The 18,302-nt window shown below is 43.0% G+C and overlaps 1 protein-coding gene across 2 annotated transcripts in view; it reads left to right on the top strand.

Moving 5' to 3' along the window:
• The window catches only part of PAMR1 (peptidase domain containing associated with muscle regeneration 1), a 55,940-nt gene that overhangs the window by 11,990 nt on the left and 25,648 nt on the right, over nt 1-18,302 (top strand). For both annotated transcript variants that reach the window (XM_008639384.2, XM_008639383.2), the window contains exons 4-6: nt 3,675-3,789; nt 9,102-9,319; nt 14,437-14,544. In XM_008639384.2, coding sequence (XP_008637606.1) covers nt 3,675-3,789; nt 9,102-9,319; nt 14,437-14,544 — 441 coding nt within the window. The remainder of the gene's footprint in view (nt 1-3,674; nt 3,790-9,101; nt 9,320-14,436; nt 14,545-18,302) is intronic.

The raw sequence follows: 18,302 nt of genomic DNA, 5'->3' as shown, positions 1-18,302 counted from the left end.
CAGGAGGCCGCGCCGTGAGGCCCCGTCATCCCGGGGGAGAGGCGCGAGGAGGGGACTGCGGGCATGCGGAGGATCCTGCGGGCAGGATCAGTGCCTGTTTAACACTGCCCGGCGGGGGAACTGGATGCAGGGTCTGGGTACCCCCGGGAGAGCAATGAGGCCTGGCCCCGGGGCAGCGCTCGAGGGGCTGAGTGCGTTCACCAGCGCAGGGCGAGCCCCCGGGAGAGATTTGTGGGAACTGCCAGCAAAAGCAATGATGGTGGAGGGCCGTGGCAAGGAAGAAGTACCATGGGATGTCTCATGGGTCTGTCTGGTTTGTAGTATCCACTGGAATAGCTGGAAGTGTGGGCATGGCTGAAAACCCACCAAAGGACACCAGATCATTTGGTAAAACGATAAATTATATAGGTTAGGTCAAAGGAGTGTTATTAGGAGATAAACACGCTGATTAGATTTATTTGGGTGCTAGGGCATTTCCTAATGGGACTTCTATTGGATTGAATTATCATGACCTAAAAGGCACATCAGGTGTCATCAGAAGAAAACCAGCCCTGCCAAACCCTTTCCCCTGTACCATGCACTCCAACAGCTTTTGTCAACCCCCAGTTGTAATGTCACTTTAAGGCACATGCTCCATCAAAGCAGGGGAGAAAGTGGTGTTTTCTAACAGCTGTCCTCAGCTCTGCTCTCCAGATGTGGACCTTCTGCCAGACAACAGTATTTGTGGTTTCTGAAACTTTGTGAACATCAGTGTTTCACATAATACTGGTGACCAACAACCAACAGGAAGCAGCAAGTTGTGACAAGTGACAGCTGCCTTCCCATATCAGCCTGTTTCTGAATAGCAGTAACTTTTCTACTGTCTTTCTCCTCCGTTCAGTCATCTCGACCTTTGAAGGAGCTTCACATCTAAGATGCAGCACTAAAACAGAAGATAATGAGTTCTTACCAGAGGTCATCTCAGGACCTCTCCCTCCATCGACCCATGGGTCTCTGTGGGCTACAACTCAGAGGTCTCCTGAATTTTTTTATTCTCTGTTAGTAACAAGCCTTGGAGGAAATCTTACTGTGGCCCTGAAAGCTGCCTTTTTTTCAGGAACAGGAACGGAACAAGGATGCTGATACTCTGCCAAAGTGGTTTATTTTTTTGTAAATGAGGCAGAATTTGCCAGCATTTGTGTTTATGATGTAAATTATTTTTGAGAGCTTTCCAGGTCTCCCGCAGATTTAGAATAGGAAAAGAAAAGACTCTTTTTGATCAATGTATGGTTGAACTGTTGGTCTGGGGAGTCAGCCTAACTTCTGCTAGAAGGGCTGGAGATTTAAGAGCACAGATTCGATGTGATCGCAAAGGTGCTTCGTGCAGAGACGGGTGGGAGCAAACCTGAGAACGTTCTTTTGGAGAGGGTCACTGAATGGCTCCTCTTTAGTCTCTGGACCACCTGCTTTGCTGGCCAAACCTACTTCCTCGGTGCCAGTGTTCAGAGAGTTCAGGCTGTACCACGGCAAACAGAGAAGTGTGTTTAGTATGCCATGCATACAAGTATCTCTTTGCACCAGTTCTTTGGCTTTCCTTTGTTAAAGGCATTGAAAACTCAAAAGCCCTTCAGGACGAAAGGGAAACTTTCTTTGAGGTGGTCCAAGCCCCCTGTCAAACCCTCTGAAGATTTCTAGCAGCTTTGTCTCAGGCTGTTTTTGAGGCAGGAGCCAATGGCAGCACAAGGGCCTGTTTCTTGCTGTGGGAAGGAGCATTATCATTTTCACCACAGCAGATCCTGCTGTACTCGTTGAATCCTAATGTGGTTGCTGGGCACACTCATTAATCCTTGCCTTTTACAGAGGGAACTGAGCGAACCACAGAAGAGGATGAAACACTTTTGAGGAACTCTTCTGAGCAGGTTTTCTGTTTCCTTGGGTCCTGCTTAATTAAGGGTAACTGAGGGTAAATGAACAAAGGGTATTTTATTTGAGCAACACTTTCTTAAGAAGAAAGAGGAGGAATTGACCTGCAGTCTTCATGTTTCCCCATAGACCAGATGCAGCAGGATTGATTTCCAGACACTATGATCAATGGGAACCACAGATGCTCGGTACTTCACCAAATCAGGTCACTGTCACCCTTTCTCCCTAGGGAAGGAAGGGCCCGGAGGCGAGTGTTAAAACCTGCTGTTTCAGTAGGAAACATTCATCCTGGGTTACTGGTTAAAAGCTATGGTTTTCTCTAGGGAAACAGATGGAAGCAGCAGTTCTGTTGGACTAAAGAGGTAAAAAGAAGTGAGAGAATTGCTGTGGAGGTCTTTTGGGTGATTTGACTTTTTACTTATCCTCATCTGTGGTGTGTAGGCTCTCCTGGTTAGGTGACGCTGTTAGACTGAATTGCAATTTTTGGCTTACGGATACAGCCTCACACTCCAGCAAAGCAACAGAAGGCTTACCAGGGGATGTAGCCATGTGCAAGAATCCACTCAGAAAGATGTAGTCAGGAAAGTAGAAACTGAGAAATTATCTCTGTCTGGTACATAGTGATTTAACTGTGCATTTTGCTAGGACTTGCATGTACAGATCACAGTAAGCTCTGCAAAAACCACTGAACAACTTTTCATCTTCCACAGAGGAAAATATCATTAGCCATATTTTATAGCTGGGAAAAAGGGAGAGGTTACCGAAGGTGAGAGAACTCTCTGGGCTAAAAATGTTCAGCATTCAAGATGAGGAATTAGGATAACTATCCCTGGACAGATGCCTAGGGACAGCTGCAGGATAGTCATGAAAAGATATTGCTTCCCTGGTGTGACCTTGTCTGCTGTTTGTTCAGCTCATTGTCCTCTGATGGTTTTCTTAGACTGGGCACAAATGACTGAAACACTTCATCTTATCCTGTTGGTGCTGGACACTGAAGTACATTCCATAGTACGGTGAAAAACTGAGAGCAGCACAGGCAGAGTGGAACAAGACTAGAGGAAGGATAAGAATGAACCTGAAAGAAGGGATAAGGGCTGTATATTCTGTATGTGTCACACTGAGTCATCAGTGTCACAGTGATGACAGAGGAGCTGTGATGTTTATGTATCTTCACTGGCATGGTGGCATTAATATGAAAGGATGATGTAGTGAATCCTGAGGACAAAGGTGTCTTCTGGGAATACATCAGCTCTTTTTCCTCCTAGAGTCTCCTTATGAAGGACTAGAAACCATGATGTTGGGTGCCACAGATTTTTCTCTCATTCTTTTGCTCACTTGAGCTAATTCAAGTGTTCATTTTAGTTTTGTCACTTTCCCACCAGCTTCCTCAGCTTCAGGGGTTGCAAATGTCAACATGGGCTCCATCAAAACTATTCTGAGCTAGAGCATCAGCCAGGTGAGTGGGTGGGCTAATTAACAGAGAGGCAAAAGCTGCAAGAAATGGTTTCATGGGGCTACATTGCAAACCAGGGAGAAGCAATCAACTACAGCTTTCCCAGGGGTACTTTTAGCATAGACAATACTTCAATATAGTCATAACTCTTTACAACTGTTGTGTGGCTATCCCAATATTTTATACACTGCCTTGTAAGAAGGAGTGTATCTTCCTAAGCCATCTTGTCTTCTCATTCAGGTGTTGTTTCTACATATATTTTCTTCAAATGTCTCTTGCAGGTCCTTCACACAATTTTTTTTGGTTTTTTGCTTCCCAGGGTGCGGGCAGGTTCTTCGGGCTTCTAGAGGTCAGATTTTGCTGGAGGGTTACCCACTGAATGCACGATGTGAATGGACTATCCATGTTCAAGCTGGATTTAACATTGAATTAAGGTGGGTCCTACTGACTTTTAGCCAGCACTGACTTCAGGTGGACATTGGGGCATGTGGATAACCAAGAGTCAATGAGGGTCAGCAGCTGGGAGCCCTGGGGCAGTGAAGGTGTGACAACCACTTTGCGTTTGACACCAAGCCTCTCTCCTATGGTCTGGCTTGCGATGGACAGGCACTGGACAAATCAGTGCTGTGCTTTCAATTCCCATTTAGGACAGCTGGAAGCTAAGGAGAATTTCTAAGGCATTGGGTAAAATGTGTCTCTTTAGAGGTCAAGACCTTGACAGCAAAGTACCAAATATTTTCTGAAGACTGTACCAGGATGAACTAGGAACATTTTAATATGATGTCCCATGCAAGGAGAGAGTTGCCCATGGGTCCTGCCTTGCATTTAGCCTACATTTTCCCTCTGTTATTTTTTTTTCACTGATTTCATCAGCCCTGTCTTCTATCAGCCTCAGTTATTCCTCTCACCATTCCTATGCCTGGAGGATGCAATTGGTTCTCCTGCAAGTCAGAATCACAGAATCATACCGTTAACTAGGTTGGAAAACACCTTTGAGAACACCAAGTCCAACCTATGACCTAACACCACCTTATCAACTCAACCATGGCACTCAGTGCCACATCCAGTCTTTTTTTAAACACCTCCAGAGACAGTGACTCCACCATCTCCCTGAGCAGCCCATTCCAATGCCCCATCACTCTTTCTGTGATTATTTTTTCCTAATATCTAGCCTAAACTTTCACTCACGCAGCTTGTGTCCTATTGTCCTGTCATCGCTCTTCTGACCTGCGTATGCTTAAACCTGTTAACCCACCCCTAATGACTCAAAGTCACAGTCACTGCCTAGTGCAGGAGAGCCTCTTGTTGGGGTAATTAATAATCTTTTCACATGTGTGCAGCAGGGTGCTCACACATGCAGCAGGAAGTATGGCAGGGGATCTATTTGAAACACTAGCTAATATAATAAAAAGAATAGCTAAACCCTTCACATCAATATTTCCCTGACTTTGGAGCCCAGGCAGAAGAACTATGCTAGATACACAAACAGTTAAAATATGTTTAAACAGTATAAATATGTTCCTATATGTTTGAAGACAAACTGAATGAGAGGAAGAACAACAAATCCATTGAATAGAAGAGCTTGGGGTTTTTCCACACTGATGCACTTTTTTCAGACCTGCAAATGCAAGCCTATTGTGTAGTTATGAGCAATTATTGCCTGGATAGCATTGTGTAGAAGGCACAGGAGCAATGCGGTGAGGAAGAGTTTTGTGTTCTTGTGACATAAGTTTGCATCAGTCTCAGCGCGCATGGGTTGTACCTGCCTTGTTTTTAAGAGATATTTTTGGTGAGGTGTATGATTTGCACGGCACAAGCTTAGGGAGGTGATTTTTTTTACATTTCCGAACAGGGCTTTGTCAATTGTGAGCCTTAAAAAGTGCTTCAGGAGCTACAGGTGTCACTCTCTGGCTTCACCGTTGTGGGGATGGGTGTGAAAGTGGAAATGGATCCTGTGCATGCACGTAACTGTTGAATGCACCCATCTCTAGGTAAAGTGTTAACAGCCAGATGGCATCAGACACAAGGTGCAAGAAAGGGACAAAATGTTGTTTTAAAACAGGACACTATATCAAAGGGCAGAACTTGCTGTAGCTGCATTAAAGAAACTCTAATCTGTTTTCAAAGCAGTAGAATGGGGAGTGCTGTAAAATTAACAGATGTACTAACTCTTTAGAGAAATCAAACTTCCATTCTAAACCCTGAGGGCCACCCACATGCAGCCTAGGAAGATGTAAGTGTCACATTAGCTCTGTACAGTTCACATTCTGGTTCACAGTTCACTGTCCAACTTTGCTGTTGCAGAAGATGCAAAACTTTAACACAAGAGCGCCTTTCTCTTCCTCCCCATGTCCATCCTTCCTGCAATCAAATAAACGTAATACTAAGTATCAGCTTGATGTGACATAATGTTACATTCCAACTGTGAAATTTCCAGGAGGGAAGCCTGAACTACCAAAGTTCTGTTGTTAGCATCTAATTTATCTGAGCTGGGTAACGTTGGAGAAGCCTAAAGCCCTTTGCCTAGCGTGATGATGAGCCTAATGTCTGAATGCCTAAAAATCTCAGTAGATGACATAGCACTCCTAGGAACTCTTCTGAATGTCCACAGTTAACCCTGCCACCCTGCAAGTCCTGCAGGAGGCATAGAGGAAACCTTCATGGCAAAGATGGAACAGGAGGTCCTCACAAGGTAACCCTGTAGTGTGTTCTGAGTCAGCTGACATCTTCAAGGTGCACCACCTCAGAGCTGTCCATCGAGGTACTTCAGCAGTTAGATATTGTGGAAAACATGTACATTTAACCTGAAACTTCACCTTTTGTCTGCTCCTACAGAGAAGGGCAGGCTCAGCTAAGCTAACCACCAGAGCCTGCCTCCTGGGTCTGCCATCCTCATTTCCTTCACTGTATTTTCATACAAACGTGCTGATCCCCTCTGTGGGTGGTAACTGCTTAGAGCTGTAATGCACAGCCAACACTGTGCTGAATCAGCACAACTGCCAACAAAAGAACTCCTTTTTTCATTCTCTCTGTGCACAAATCCTGTTTGCTGCCACCCTGGCTTGCAAGGGCAGGGATGGGGACAACATAATACAGACAGCCAACAAAGTGCTTGTCTTTGCTTACATAGGGCAGGAAGAGTAAAACTCCCGGGAGCACAGATAAATCTTCCCTTGCTTTAAGCTGTGCCATGCAGTCCTTTGGGGGTTGGCTTAGTAGAGCTGTTTTGATAAATAGTGTCCATGTTGTGGTGGTAGTTTGTTTTATCTGCTTTTTTTGCCAGCCTGGGGGGTTTTTTGGGTTGTGATGTATAGGCTCCCTCAGCCTGAGCCATGTCAGGGATGTCATATCGCAGTAGAAGTAGCTCACAATTTTCAATTCTATTCTTTAGTGTTTCAGCAGAGATGCAGTTTTAAATATGTGCTTTGGCTAGAAGCTTTCCTCAGAGGGGTTGGCCCAGTGTATGCACACTGCAGACACTGATGAAATCAAGACAATACTTTGCATTCCACTTTGTGTCTGATGACCTGTAGCACAAAATTAGCATGCTTAGTTTTATAATATCCAAGAGAATTATGATATAGTTACACTTCCACTGGGGAGGAAACTGAGGTTCATTGCATTGTGTGTACCTGTGGCTTAAGCAGCAATAGACCTCACGGTCTGTAAAGGGTCCTGTCAGCTGGGCCGTAGCCAGGAGGTTTTTAAAAGCTTTGGCAAGTTTCCTGACCTGCCAATTCTGAGTCTTAATCACGGGATCCCATGTTGTCAGTACAGTGTATCTGCTTCTATGCCAAGTTAAATAAAATGCAAGTCAGAATGCCTATGCCTTTCACATTTTCCACTCTGTTTTCTTCATTTTTTAAAACAGAGAAAGCAATCAATTAAAACCAGTATTCTGTGTATGGTTCTTTCGTTCTCTGTGCATATGTCTTGATATTCTTTGTTCAGGGACACACATCAAGACACAGTTTACCTTTACATCAAAAATAATACTGTTCCCAGTACATGGTGGGCATTCCAGAAATTTTTCTTCTGTACTTGCACACATACTTAATTTTAATCAGAAATGTACCAGTTCAGAAAATCCGAAAATATTTATAGGATTGGGTCAGGATAAACTATAGCCTGATAAATATGACAAAGATGAATGGGTTAATTTGTATTGCTCTGTAACTTCCATAAGGGTAGATCCCTGGGGTATGTTTCACCAGCAAAAGAATGTTTTGAAAATGTAGTGTATAACCTGTGAGGACGTCTCTGACAAACCTGACAGAACTAGAATTCAACTCATGCATTTTATGCAAAGCTAAGTTGAATTATCTCTCTATAATTCATATTTAAAGCAGATGTCATTTTTTTTTTATTCTACATTCCGTCAGATGATTTAAAAAAATGAAGGGCTCTGCTCCATTGGTGTACAAATGCTACAACTGCTCAGTCGTTTCTCTGTAGGCAGCGTAGTCCTGATGCTCAAAAACCAACCATGTGACCAGAACAAAGGTGTCTGAGTGAAGAGGCTTCTTAAGTCAGCTTATGAGTTGTCAAAGAAAGGTAATTTCACATAACGTGGGGGTCTCCTTAATATGGGGGCCTGAGTCTCCAGATGAGAAGAGTAGGAAATGATTCCAGAACTCTCTTCCCTTCAGACTGTGAGGTCCAGGAGCAGATCCAAAATTTTTCTCACCTCTTTGGTGTGAAAATGCAGTCTTTGCAAACCACTAGGCCCACACTGGAATAGGCAATGTGGGAGATACAGCCTAATCCTAGATACACATCTTCAGTGTTAGGAGTCCTCAGGAGGATCAAGTACATAACGAGTTTCATTTATAAAATATACTGCTGAACAATCAGCAGCATGGCCTCTCCCAGGCCCATTTCTTCTCCTTTTCCTGCTGTAGCAGGGCTGAGCCCAGCCCCCTGACCATTGCACATTCTCCAGAAGCACTTGGTGTTGTTCGCTCTGTTTCTCATTCATATTCTGGTGGGGTGCTTTGGCTCTGTGCCCACCTGAATTCCAATAGCAGCATATAGCATGGCTCTTAATGAACAAAAGCCTTGCACAGTGGCTGGATCGAAGCTAGGAAAGGACAGACATTGTGAGAAAAGGCTTTAAGTATTTCCCTTCTGCACTAATTCCTGTGCCTTATTTCTGCTCTCAAAAGACAGGCAAGTGCCACACATTGGGGATTTACTACCATTTTGCTTTCTAATGCAAAACGTGCTGTAGTATTTTGATTCCGTTTCCCTGGCTGTTTCTGCTTCTGTTACATCCCCAGGCTTTCCTTGTAACCCTAATTGCCGACTTCTGAACATCACAATGTAAATAGCTTTTGAACCTTGTTATTTGATACCATAACTTTCAGTACTTAGAACTTTATTTAGGGCAAACAGAACAATCTTTAGCAAACAGCCACAATAGAAATATGCCCCCTGCAGTGCCTGGCCCTGGATGAAAGTTCTGACATTGTATTATGGTTAGGGACCTGATGCATTTGGACTGACTGTATGACTTCAATTTAGACTTCACCCTTCTGACACTTGAATGGTCTCATGGAGCAACTGTATAGAGTGGAGCCAGATTCCAGGGATCATGATGCAAAAATTGAGATGAGTAAGGGGTCTTCATGTGGTTAGGGACTTGTTGATTCACTGAGGGGGTAGGCCCTAAATACCTAAATATCCAAAAAAGTAGTATTCAGGGTGCACAGGTAAGCAGTCTGACTGTTTGTCCTTGTTCCCCAAGATTTTCCATGCTGAGCCTGGAGTTTGACTATATGTGCCAGTATGACTATGTGGAGATCCGTGATGGGGACAATTTGGACAGTCGAATAATAAAGAAATTCTGTGGAAATGAGAGGCCACCTCCTATCCGAAGCACCGGGTCTTCACTCCATGTCCTCTTCCAGTCTGATGGGTCCAAGAACTTTGATGGATTTCTTGCTGTCTTTGAAGAAATTACAGGTAAAATAATCTAAAAGTGGAACATGCCACTCATTCTCATTAATTCAATTTCACTAATCTCTTCCCCTGTTTTGCTTCATTAAAAACTTTCATGCTGTGTTGCCAGCAGCAACTTACATAAAGTCAGTGTGGGGAAGATTCAAAAGCTGTCAGATGGCATGTGAATGCGAGGCTCTTCTAAAGAAGACTAAATTCCTTCTACTTGTGTGAAGAACAAGCACATCAGCCAGCAGAGAAAAGCTGCTGTTTTGTGTGACTTTCCTGTTTGAATCAAAGAATTAAGAGCACAGAAGGAAGTAGAGGAAGGAGCATGTGTATCTGCAATGGCAGAATTGCTCAATGCTGTATGCAGGAGCACAGCCACTGTCTCAAGTAGCAAAAGCCTTATGCAAAGTCTCATAGATTGCTCAGTGAAAATGCCCTCACAGAACTCTTGTGTTGGCTCATGTACCATTAGGAATTAAAAAAACTACCCAACAACCAAGAACAAAACAAACAAAAAAAACCCCAAGTGTGTACGAAGAACGGATTATTTTCTTAAAGAAAAAAAAATAAAAAATGAAGAGGCGTTTCCTGTTCTGTGATGATCTCAGTGTTATGAATGACAGAAGGAGGGCTCCAGAATTACTGGTTTTGTTACTACTCAGTGCTTGAGTCCCCTACATTGCTTTCCATAGTCTCTTTCTGGCTACAAAATAGTACTGAGAGTGCAGCTGGCTCCTCATTTTGCCATCGTATTTGCAGCAGCCTCTGCGCTCTTCCTGGATCTTCCTTGTTTAGCTATGTAAGGAATTGTGGTCAAATCTATCTACAGTACTCCTGGCACAGAAGGTTAATCAGACTGTGCTGCTTTGCCACAGCTAAACCCCGCAGGATCTATGACTCACCATAACTTGCCTTTTGTACACCCTGGTGACCCACATTTCATGAGGTCATCCAGGGTATATCTGGCTCAGGAAATTTAGATAGTTTATATAACCCTTATATAAATATACAAACCTGGAGTGCATCAGCTCTTAACAGTGATCCGAGGTGCAACTAGCAATCTGAAATGTTCATACTTCTGGATGCAGCACCTATGCCATTTCTCAGCCTGCCTTGTTCTTCAAATGCCACCTTTAGTATCTGTTGGCAGGAGCAGTTAGCTATTGATAGTTTGCCTGGGCTTACAGCAGGAGAGGTGATATAGAACAAATGAGTGTGGCGTGGGCTATGTTGCATAAGGGCTGCCTACACTCAGGGAACTAACATTTTCCATATGGTGCAAGCTGAATTGGTTCTGTTTTCTCTGCCCAGCAGGGAACACTCGGTATTCGAATATTGTTGAGTACTTTATTTCCGTCCCATTTTGAATGGTAATTATTCTGAGGCTGTGAGGCTGCAAGTGTGGTAATCCACACAGAGCACATTGTAAAGGGCTTCTCAGAGTTTGTGAGGAGCTCTATTTGTGCACTTTATTAAGAGGCTGTTCTGGTCTAATGTGTAGTGCAGTGAAAGGCTTTTCAAACACTCCCAGTGTCTTTTTATGTGGAGCACTAACCTGGCCAGCAGGACCATTTAAGGGAAGAATACAGTGTGCATCGGGCAGCATAGAATTGAAAGCGGGGGCAGCACAGGATCGAAAGCTCTGGCAGCACATTGAAAACTGAAGCATTTGCCCTGAAATTTCGCTTTGTGCACAGCACTGTGGAAGAGCCAAGGTCCCCAGAACAGACTTCACAGGGCTTATTAAATCAATTCCCTATGCTTCAGGTGAGAGCAGCAGCACCAGAGGTGCTTACAGGATGTGAACTAGGACATGAAGGTGATCTGGTGTCCCCAGCAGCTTCGTGGTGTAGTGGAAAGGACTGAAGAAGCATGTCAAAAGTGAATTCCTTCCTTTTCTGCCTCCTCTTCCTATGAGCTCTGTACTTGCTTAGAAGTCATAGTTTGCTGAAGCAGGGGCACTGACTGGACAGAGATCACTGGTTCAAATGCCAGAAAGGTCTTGATTGATACAAAATAAGCTGCAAAGCCTATATCTCCTTTAGGAAAGGTCACTGTGTGTGTAGTTATTAAAGGATGAAACCACACAACCTGCTGTGCTGCCTAGTCTGGCGGCAGGTGCTAGGTCCCATCCCATGCCAAGTGTGAAATGGGAACCAGTAATTGGCATGAGTGACTAGAAGTCACTCAACAGAATTCAGATGAGAAGCATGGGAGGCCAGATGGGGAGCTATCAGAGCCTCTTAAGGATTAGACATATGCTGGATCCAGTTAGATGGAAGCCTGTTACTCACTTTCAATAACGCCTTCCTTTCTGTACCCCCAAGCTAGTGATAAAACATAGTGGCTTTAAACTTTTGTAGTATTGTCCCTTGTTGTTTGACTTAAGCCAGGAAATCAAGACTCCTTAAAACAGAAAAAATATTTAGTGGTTTTTACTATCAGACATTTTCAAGGAGTATCTGACATTTACCCTTCTTCACTTGACATGCTTACTTTTCCAGAATCATGAGACAAAACTGGGAAAAAGACAAAGTTTCACTAGCTTCAACCAGTGACTACAAAATGTCAGTCTGTAAGGAATCTTCTGCTTCTCCTTCCCTTTCTCAGTGATATTTTACATTAGTATAATTGCCATATATATATTTTATTTTAACGAATGAATTACTGTATTTAGTCAGGCCTTAATCTTTAATGAGACATGGAAGATATTCATTGCCTGGCCATGTATAAATTGCTCTTACATCACCACATGAAACCTCCAGAGAAATCCATGTGGCATCTATATATTTCTTACCTCATGCCATCTGGATATAAGAAACTTCTCTGAGAGAAGCTGCTCTGAGGTTGGTCCATATGGTGGCAGTGACAGATCCTGGCACATGGGGACTTTTCCTGAGGTGGGAGACACCCAAGCAGCTTGTGGGAGGTGCTGAGGAGATCTGCACATTGCCAGAAGAAGCACCCCTCTGTACGCCCATGCCTTTCAGTGCAGCCCCCGGAGCAGCCAGGGGTGCGTGGCAGTTCACGGCACCTTGGGAGCACAGGGAGGGCAAGGTCCTGCTGCAGCTGCAGAGCTGAGCCCAGGCAGAGCTCAGCACCCCCTGGGAGGGAGCGCAGCCTCAGTGTCCCCTCGGCAGGAGCTGTGTCCTCTGCATGCGCCAGGAAGGAAGTGGCCACCCAGGCAAGGTTCCCACATAAACATGGAGCCATCCAGGTCTGGCTGCAGGGAGGGCCAGAGCCTTTCTCTTTTGACACAGTCATCGCTGGCAACCTCTCTTCCCACACTTCTCAAGCAGATGGACTGCAAGGCAAGGACTGGGGCAGCAAAGTCCTTCCCACCGTAAGAGAAAATCAGTGTTGTGACCTCCTGAGGAACCTGAACATCCATAAGTCTATGGGACCTGATGACATGCATCCCAGAGTCCTGAGGGAATTTGCTGATGTAGTTTCCAAGTCACTTTTCATGATATTTGAAAAGTCATGGCAGTTAGGTGAAGTTCCTGGTGACTGGAAAAGAGATAAAAATGCACCCATTTTTAGAAAGGGATAGAAAGAAGGACCTCAGAAACTACTGACCTGTCAGCCTCACCTCTATGCCTGGGAAGTTCATGGAATCTCCTAAAAGCTGTGATAAGGCACGTAGAGGACAGGGAGGTGACTTGGAACAGCCAGAACAGCTTCACCAAGGGCAAGTCCTGCCTGACCAATTTAGTGGCTTTCTACAGTGGAGGGACTACATCAGTGCACAAGGGAAGGGCTACAGATGCCATCTCTGTGGACTTTCGTAAGGCCTTTAGGCATGGCCACAACATCCTTCTGGCTAAACTGGAGAGAGATGGATTTGATGGGTGAACTGTTCAGTGGATGAGCAATTGTTTGGATGGTTAGATCTAGAGGGTAGTGGTCAACAGCTCAATGTCCCAGTGGACATCAGTGACAAGTGGTGTCCCTCGGGAGGCCATATTGTGGTTTGGATTTTGTATGATAACACACTAGTATTTTAGTGATTGTTAAGTAGTGCTTACTCTAAATCAAGGACTTGCCAGTTTCCCCTGCTTTGCTGGTGAGGAGTTGCACAAGAAGCTGGGAGGGAGCATGGCCAGGACAGCTGACCCAAACTGGCCAAAGGGATATTCCATACCACAGAATATCATGCTCAGCATAAAAACTGGGGGGATTTGTTTGGGAGCATGGTTTGCTGCCTGGGGAGGGGCTGGGCTTCAGTCAGTGGTGGGGTGAACAACTGTGCTCTGGATAGATAGTTTTTTTCTTTCCAGTGTTATTTCTCTCTCTCTCTCTCTACCTCTTTCAATGTAATTATTATTCCTATTATTATTATCATCATCATCATATTTTATTTCAATTATTAAACTATTAATATCTCAACTGATGAGGTTTATTTTTTCTTTCTCAATTCTCCTCCCCACCAGAGGTGGTGGGGTGGGTGTGTACTTATGGTACATGGGCATGGTACTTATCTGCCAGCTGGGGTTAAACCACAACAGTCCTATTCGCTCATCTCCCCTTAGAACAGGCACCAAAGAACATGTGTTATTGCACAATGGAATTTGCTGATATTTAATGCACAGTTACACATTCTGATGTTGTTATGCTAGTGTGTACAGTTTGATGTGTATCACTGTTAGATTATTGTATGCAAGAGTTTCCCAGGGAAAAAACAACTCCCAAAATCTAAAACAACAAGATCCGAGACACAAAAAAAACCTCAAAACCCATGGATCCCAGAACTTATCCCTAAACTCTGGGTTGAATGGCAGGAAAACTGTAGGTTGCTATTAAAATTCTTTAATTTAGGCTAAGCTTTAAACATTAATTGAACTTGATGTAAATTATTTTCCTTCCATAAATCTTTCTCACCACTTGACTGCAGTTAAAGGGAAATGGTAAAAGTAATGTATGCTGGGAAAATAATTGCTTATCCCTACTAGATCTCTTCTCTAGTTAAGTAAGAGAAGAAGACTTTTTGACATGCATCAGGCCCTTTACTGTGTCTTCCTAACTTCTAACCAAAACAGGTAATTTACCCCAAGACACAACCACCATGAGGAAAAACAGATAGGTTCCCCATCCTACGAGAGAACATGAACATTCTTGATTTTCTTTTACAGCTTGTTCTTCATCTCCATGTCTTCATGATGGGACGTGCATTCTAGACAAAAGCAGTACCTACAAGTGTGCCTGTCTGGCTGGCTATACAGGGCATCGCTGTGAAAACTGTGAGTACAGGCTCTGTGTGCATGACCAGCCTCCAGGGTTGTCACTAATGTATTAATTGTTAGGAGTGCCATTGGTGTGTAGGTTTGGTCAGTCATAGAGCCAGAGAAGGCGCTGAGCTTCTTGTGCCATTTTTAAAGACATGTTTCTTGCAGTTCATGAAGATTTCCACTGAATCATTCTGGAGCTTTATGTCAATGTGTAAAAAGGTAAAACACACTTGGAGCTGGGAAGCTGCACACAAGAAATCTTTGTAATGGATTGGCATTATCAGACAGAGGTATCCCTGCCTGCTGCTTTCCACTATGTGGATCAGCTGTTCTCTACTGAAAACACATACCCCAGCTGAGCCCTGTGCTTAATGCTCTAGACTGAGTCAGACATAGGAAATTCATCTTCCCTCATAACCATCTCAAAAGTAGAATTTTGGCACCATGAATGAGAGAGACTTGGGATCAAAACTAATGAAAAAGGGTAGATTCTGTCCATATCTGTATTGGTAGTCCTCACTGTACCTATAGTCATATACCTGTTTTTGTCTGACGAGTGATTTGTAAAATAACTGGATTCAAATCAATTGTCTGTTCCAGTGATTTACTTCTTCATGCATGAAAAAATCTTCACCTAACAGGGCTCAAAAGAGCACGAGGGAGTAAGAATTTTGTAATCTATGTCATTATAAAGGCTACACCATCTATACTAGTTGAAAGGAGCCTTCTGCAATATTTAAAGTCACTGAGCTAGAGCTGACCATGGAGGATTTCAGTGGTAGTGGTGAAATCCACTTGGGATCATATTTGGCCCAAGACAGAAAGCATGGCTTACTGTATCCTGCTGTGCCATTCCTCTGCCCATAAAACACACAATGCCTTGCCTACTAGCAGAATTTTCAGTTCTGAGTCAGAGGAACCAATATACACCAAACCTCACTTCAAAATCTTTCCCCCACATATGCCAGTGTTAGGAGTAGATTTATCTCCTGGAATTTCTTTTATTTCATCAGGGGAGTTAAATCATAGTGGCGTAATACCTCCTTTGATGAATCATTTTGAGGTAAAAGACCTTTCCGTTTCCAGAAGTAGCTCAGAAATGAGGAGAAATCATTTCGTATTTTCTGTAAATCTGAAAAAATTTTGTTTCTGAACAGCATGCCACCTTCTGCCAGTTCGCACAGATTCCTGGTATATTTTCTGTAGGGAAGAGGTTGCTAAAAATTGAAGGTTCCTAACCTCAGGACTAAGAGTGTCTGTCTCTTCTGCTGACAGCCTCTTTCCTGGGAGTAGTCGGTTAGCAGGTCATTTAGGGACTGGAACCTCCTGAGCTCTTTGCAACTGCTCAGCAAGATTAGTTCTGCTACTTTAGAACAGAGTTTAAAAAAAGGGAAAGATTCCTGTCTGATTCAGATCCAACTGAAATTTCAAGTAATTACATTTCCAGCAAACCTCAGCCCTAGTTTTGGCAGGCTCTACAGTACTGGCATGGCAAGGAATGAAGCTCATATTCTTTTACTGACTTTCTTTTGTAATTCCAGTGTAGAAACTTCACACAGCAAACAACAGGGGAGATGGTTGAAAAACAATAGGATGAGACTTCTGTCATTGTAAGCAATGAAAGGTACAGGTAGTAACAGGGTGAAATAGAGGAGACACTTAAACATATATACAGTAAGAGTTTTAAGTTCATGGGAATACTGTAGTTTGATTTGTGAAAGAACAATTTCAGTAGATAAAATTCTGTTACTTTATGATGTTTGTGGCTGTATGTTTGCCTTTTGCTTATGCTAGGCATAACATTGTTTTCCAGCACCTATATTGCTGTCTTCTATGTGAATAGCAAACCTCACAGTTGGAAAACATCATGGCAAATCTTTTTTCTCTCTGGCTTCAAGTAATTTTTTTTCTTAAGATATTTCCTTCAGTTTTGCCAAAATGCATCCTAAGTATTTTCCAATGTATGGGGAGAAAAGTCAGAAAATTAAAGTTTGGTTTGTTTTTTTAAGAGGAAAAGGAAGAACTGGGAAGAATATCTACGGCTATAATTCTTTAAAAACTAGTTGTAGTTTCCTGACCAGCCTTTTAGTTTAAATGTTAGAGAGATTGTGTCTTCCTCAGAATCTTTCTTTCTGTTAGGCCTTTCAGCAAAAGTGCTGTCTTGTGAGGTGGAGCCCAGGGAAATAAATTTATTTCTGCAGAAAACTGTCATAAAATAATCACTTTTGGAATACGGAATATTACTTTGGACACTATAAGACTGACTTTTTTTCAGTCTGGTTTTTTTTGAGTAAGTCATGTGCAATCCCATTAAAGTTAATGGATGAGAAATAGGTATAAGAGAGAAGAAAATTGGAGCCCCTTAATGTTAAGTGCATGTAGAAGCTCTGAGGTGGTACAACAGAAGGTACCCAGAGAGATATGAGGGTTTTAAAGAAATCCAAGGGACATAGTTCAGATGAAGGGAGACTGTGAGATTATCTCATTGAGGAATAAGTTAAGGCCAAATTAAATAAATTTAGCAATGGGTATTTCATGATAGAATCAGACATTTTTTAAGTCCCTTACTAGCCCAATGCAGCTCTGTCTTTTTGTCTGTTACCAAGTTTAATTTTAAAGATGTGGGAATCACTATTGGAATTATGGAAATCACTTTAATGAGATAAACCACAGGGAACCTATTGTTTCCTCCATTAAATTAAATTCCATCTATTTAGCAGGATGATCAACATTGGTCAAGCTGCTTTCCTGGGGTCATATTTAACCCTAATTGCTCTGTCACTTACAATTTGCAGTATTAATAAAATAGTTCAAGGTACAGGTTACTTACAACAAGCAGTCTCTTTTTATCTTCTACTATAGCAGCCAGGAAATTAACATTTTGTTTACAATTTGAAGGGCTAATATAGTGATTTAAAGGCTTCAACAGCATGGAGTGAAATGTAGACATGTATCTTTCTGACAGCTGCTAATATATTTCAGTGCATCCTGTTTCAGAGCAAGAAATATTTTATATAAATATGTCTGATTTCACTTCAGAGACTGTTAAAAAAAATTTATGAAATTGTAAAACAAATGCTAACCTTCTATCTTCTGACCCCAAACACAATAAACACAAATCCTAAGCATAGCAAAAAATACCTTCTTACAGATCAGCATGCTTTGTTATCATGATACAGCAGGTAGAGAAAATGAATTCCTGTTTTAAATACTTGGGCTTCTTTCTGATCTTAAAGTGAATTTGCAGTGTGCCTACATAGCCCTCCCAGTGACCCTTAACCATGCTGACATGATTGAGATCCAACTCAGGCTTTTCTCTTTGACCTTTGTGGATTTTAATGCTGTCAGAGGCATTAGGAACCCACAAAATCAGATAATCTTGTTCTCCTAGCCTGCAAGTACACTGAGACAGACCAGCAACTTCATCAAAAGATGCAGGGCAATAGTAGCAAGCTGACTAGTGCACAGCCTGGATGCTGAAAGCCATCCACTCCGTTGTCAGACTGTCCGTGACTCTGTACAGCATGACAACTACTTGTTCAACTCAAACTAAGAGAAGTCTTTTCCAAAGTCACCCTGTTGAGTTTGCCTGCTGAGGATGCAGCTGTAGAGATGGTATTACTGGTACCCCATGGCAAATGCTCTTGCCCTCTGCTTGTCCTCCTCCTAGGACGGGCTGTTCTGACTCAAGAGTCCTCCCAGGGCTTGCTGGCCCCAAAGCAAGAGACCTTGACCTCATCCTGCCCAGAAATTTCCTGTTACCTTTATTT

Source organism: Corvus brachyrhynchos, unplaced genomic scaffold (assembly GCF_000691975.1).
Source record: "Corvus brachyrhynchos isolate BGI_N302 unplaced genomic scaffold, ASM69197v1 scaffold115, whole genome shotgun sequence".
NCBI classification, from domain to species: domain Eukaryota; kingdom Metazoa; phylum Chordata; class Aves; order Passeriformes; family Corvidae; genus Corvus; species Corvus brachyrhynchos.
The sequence above is the reverse complement of the archived record's forward strand: the minus strand, read 5'-3'. Positions and strand labels throughout refer to the sequence as shown.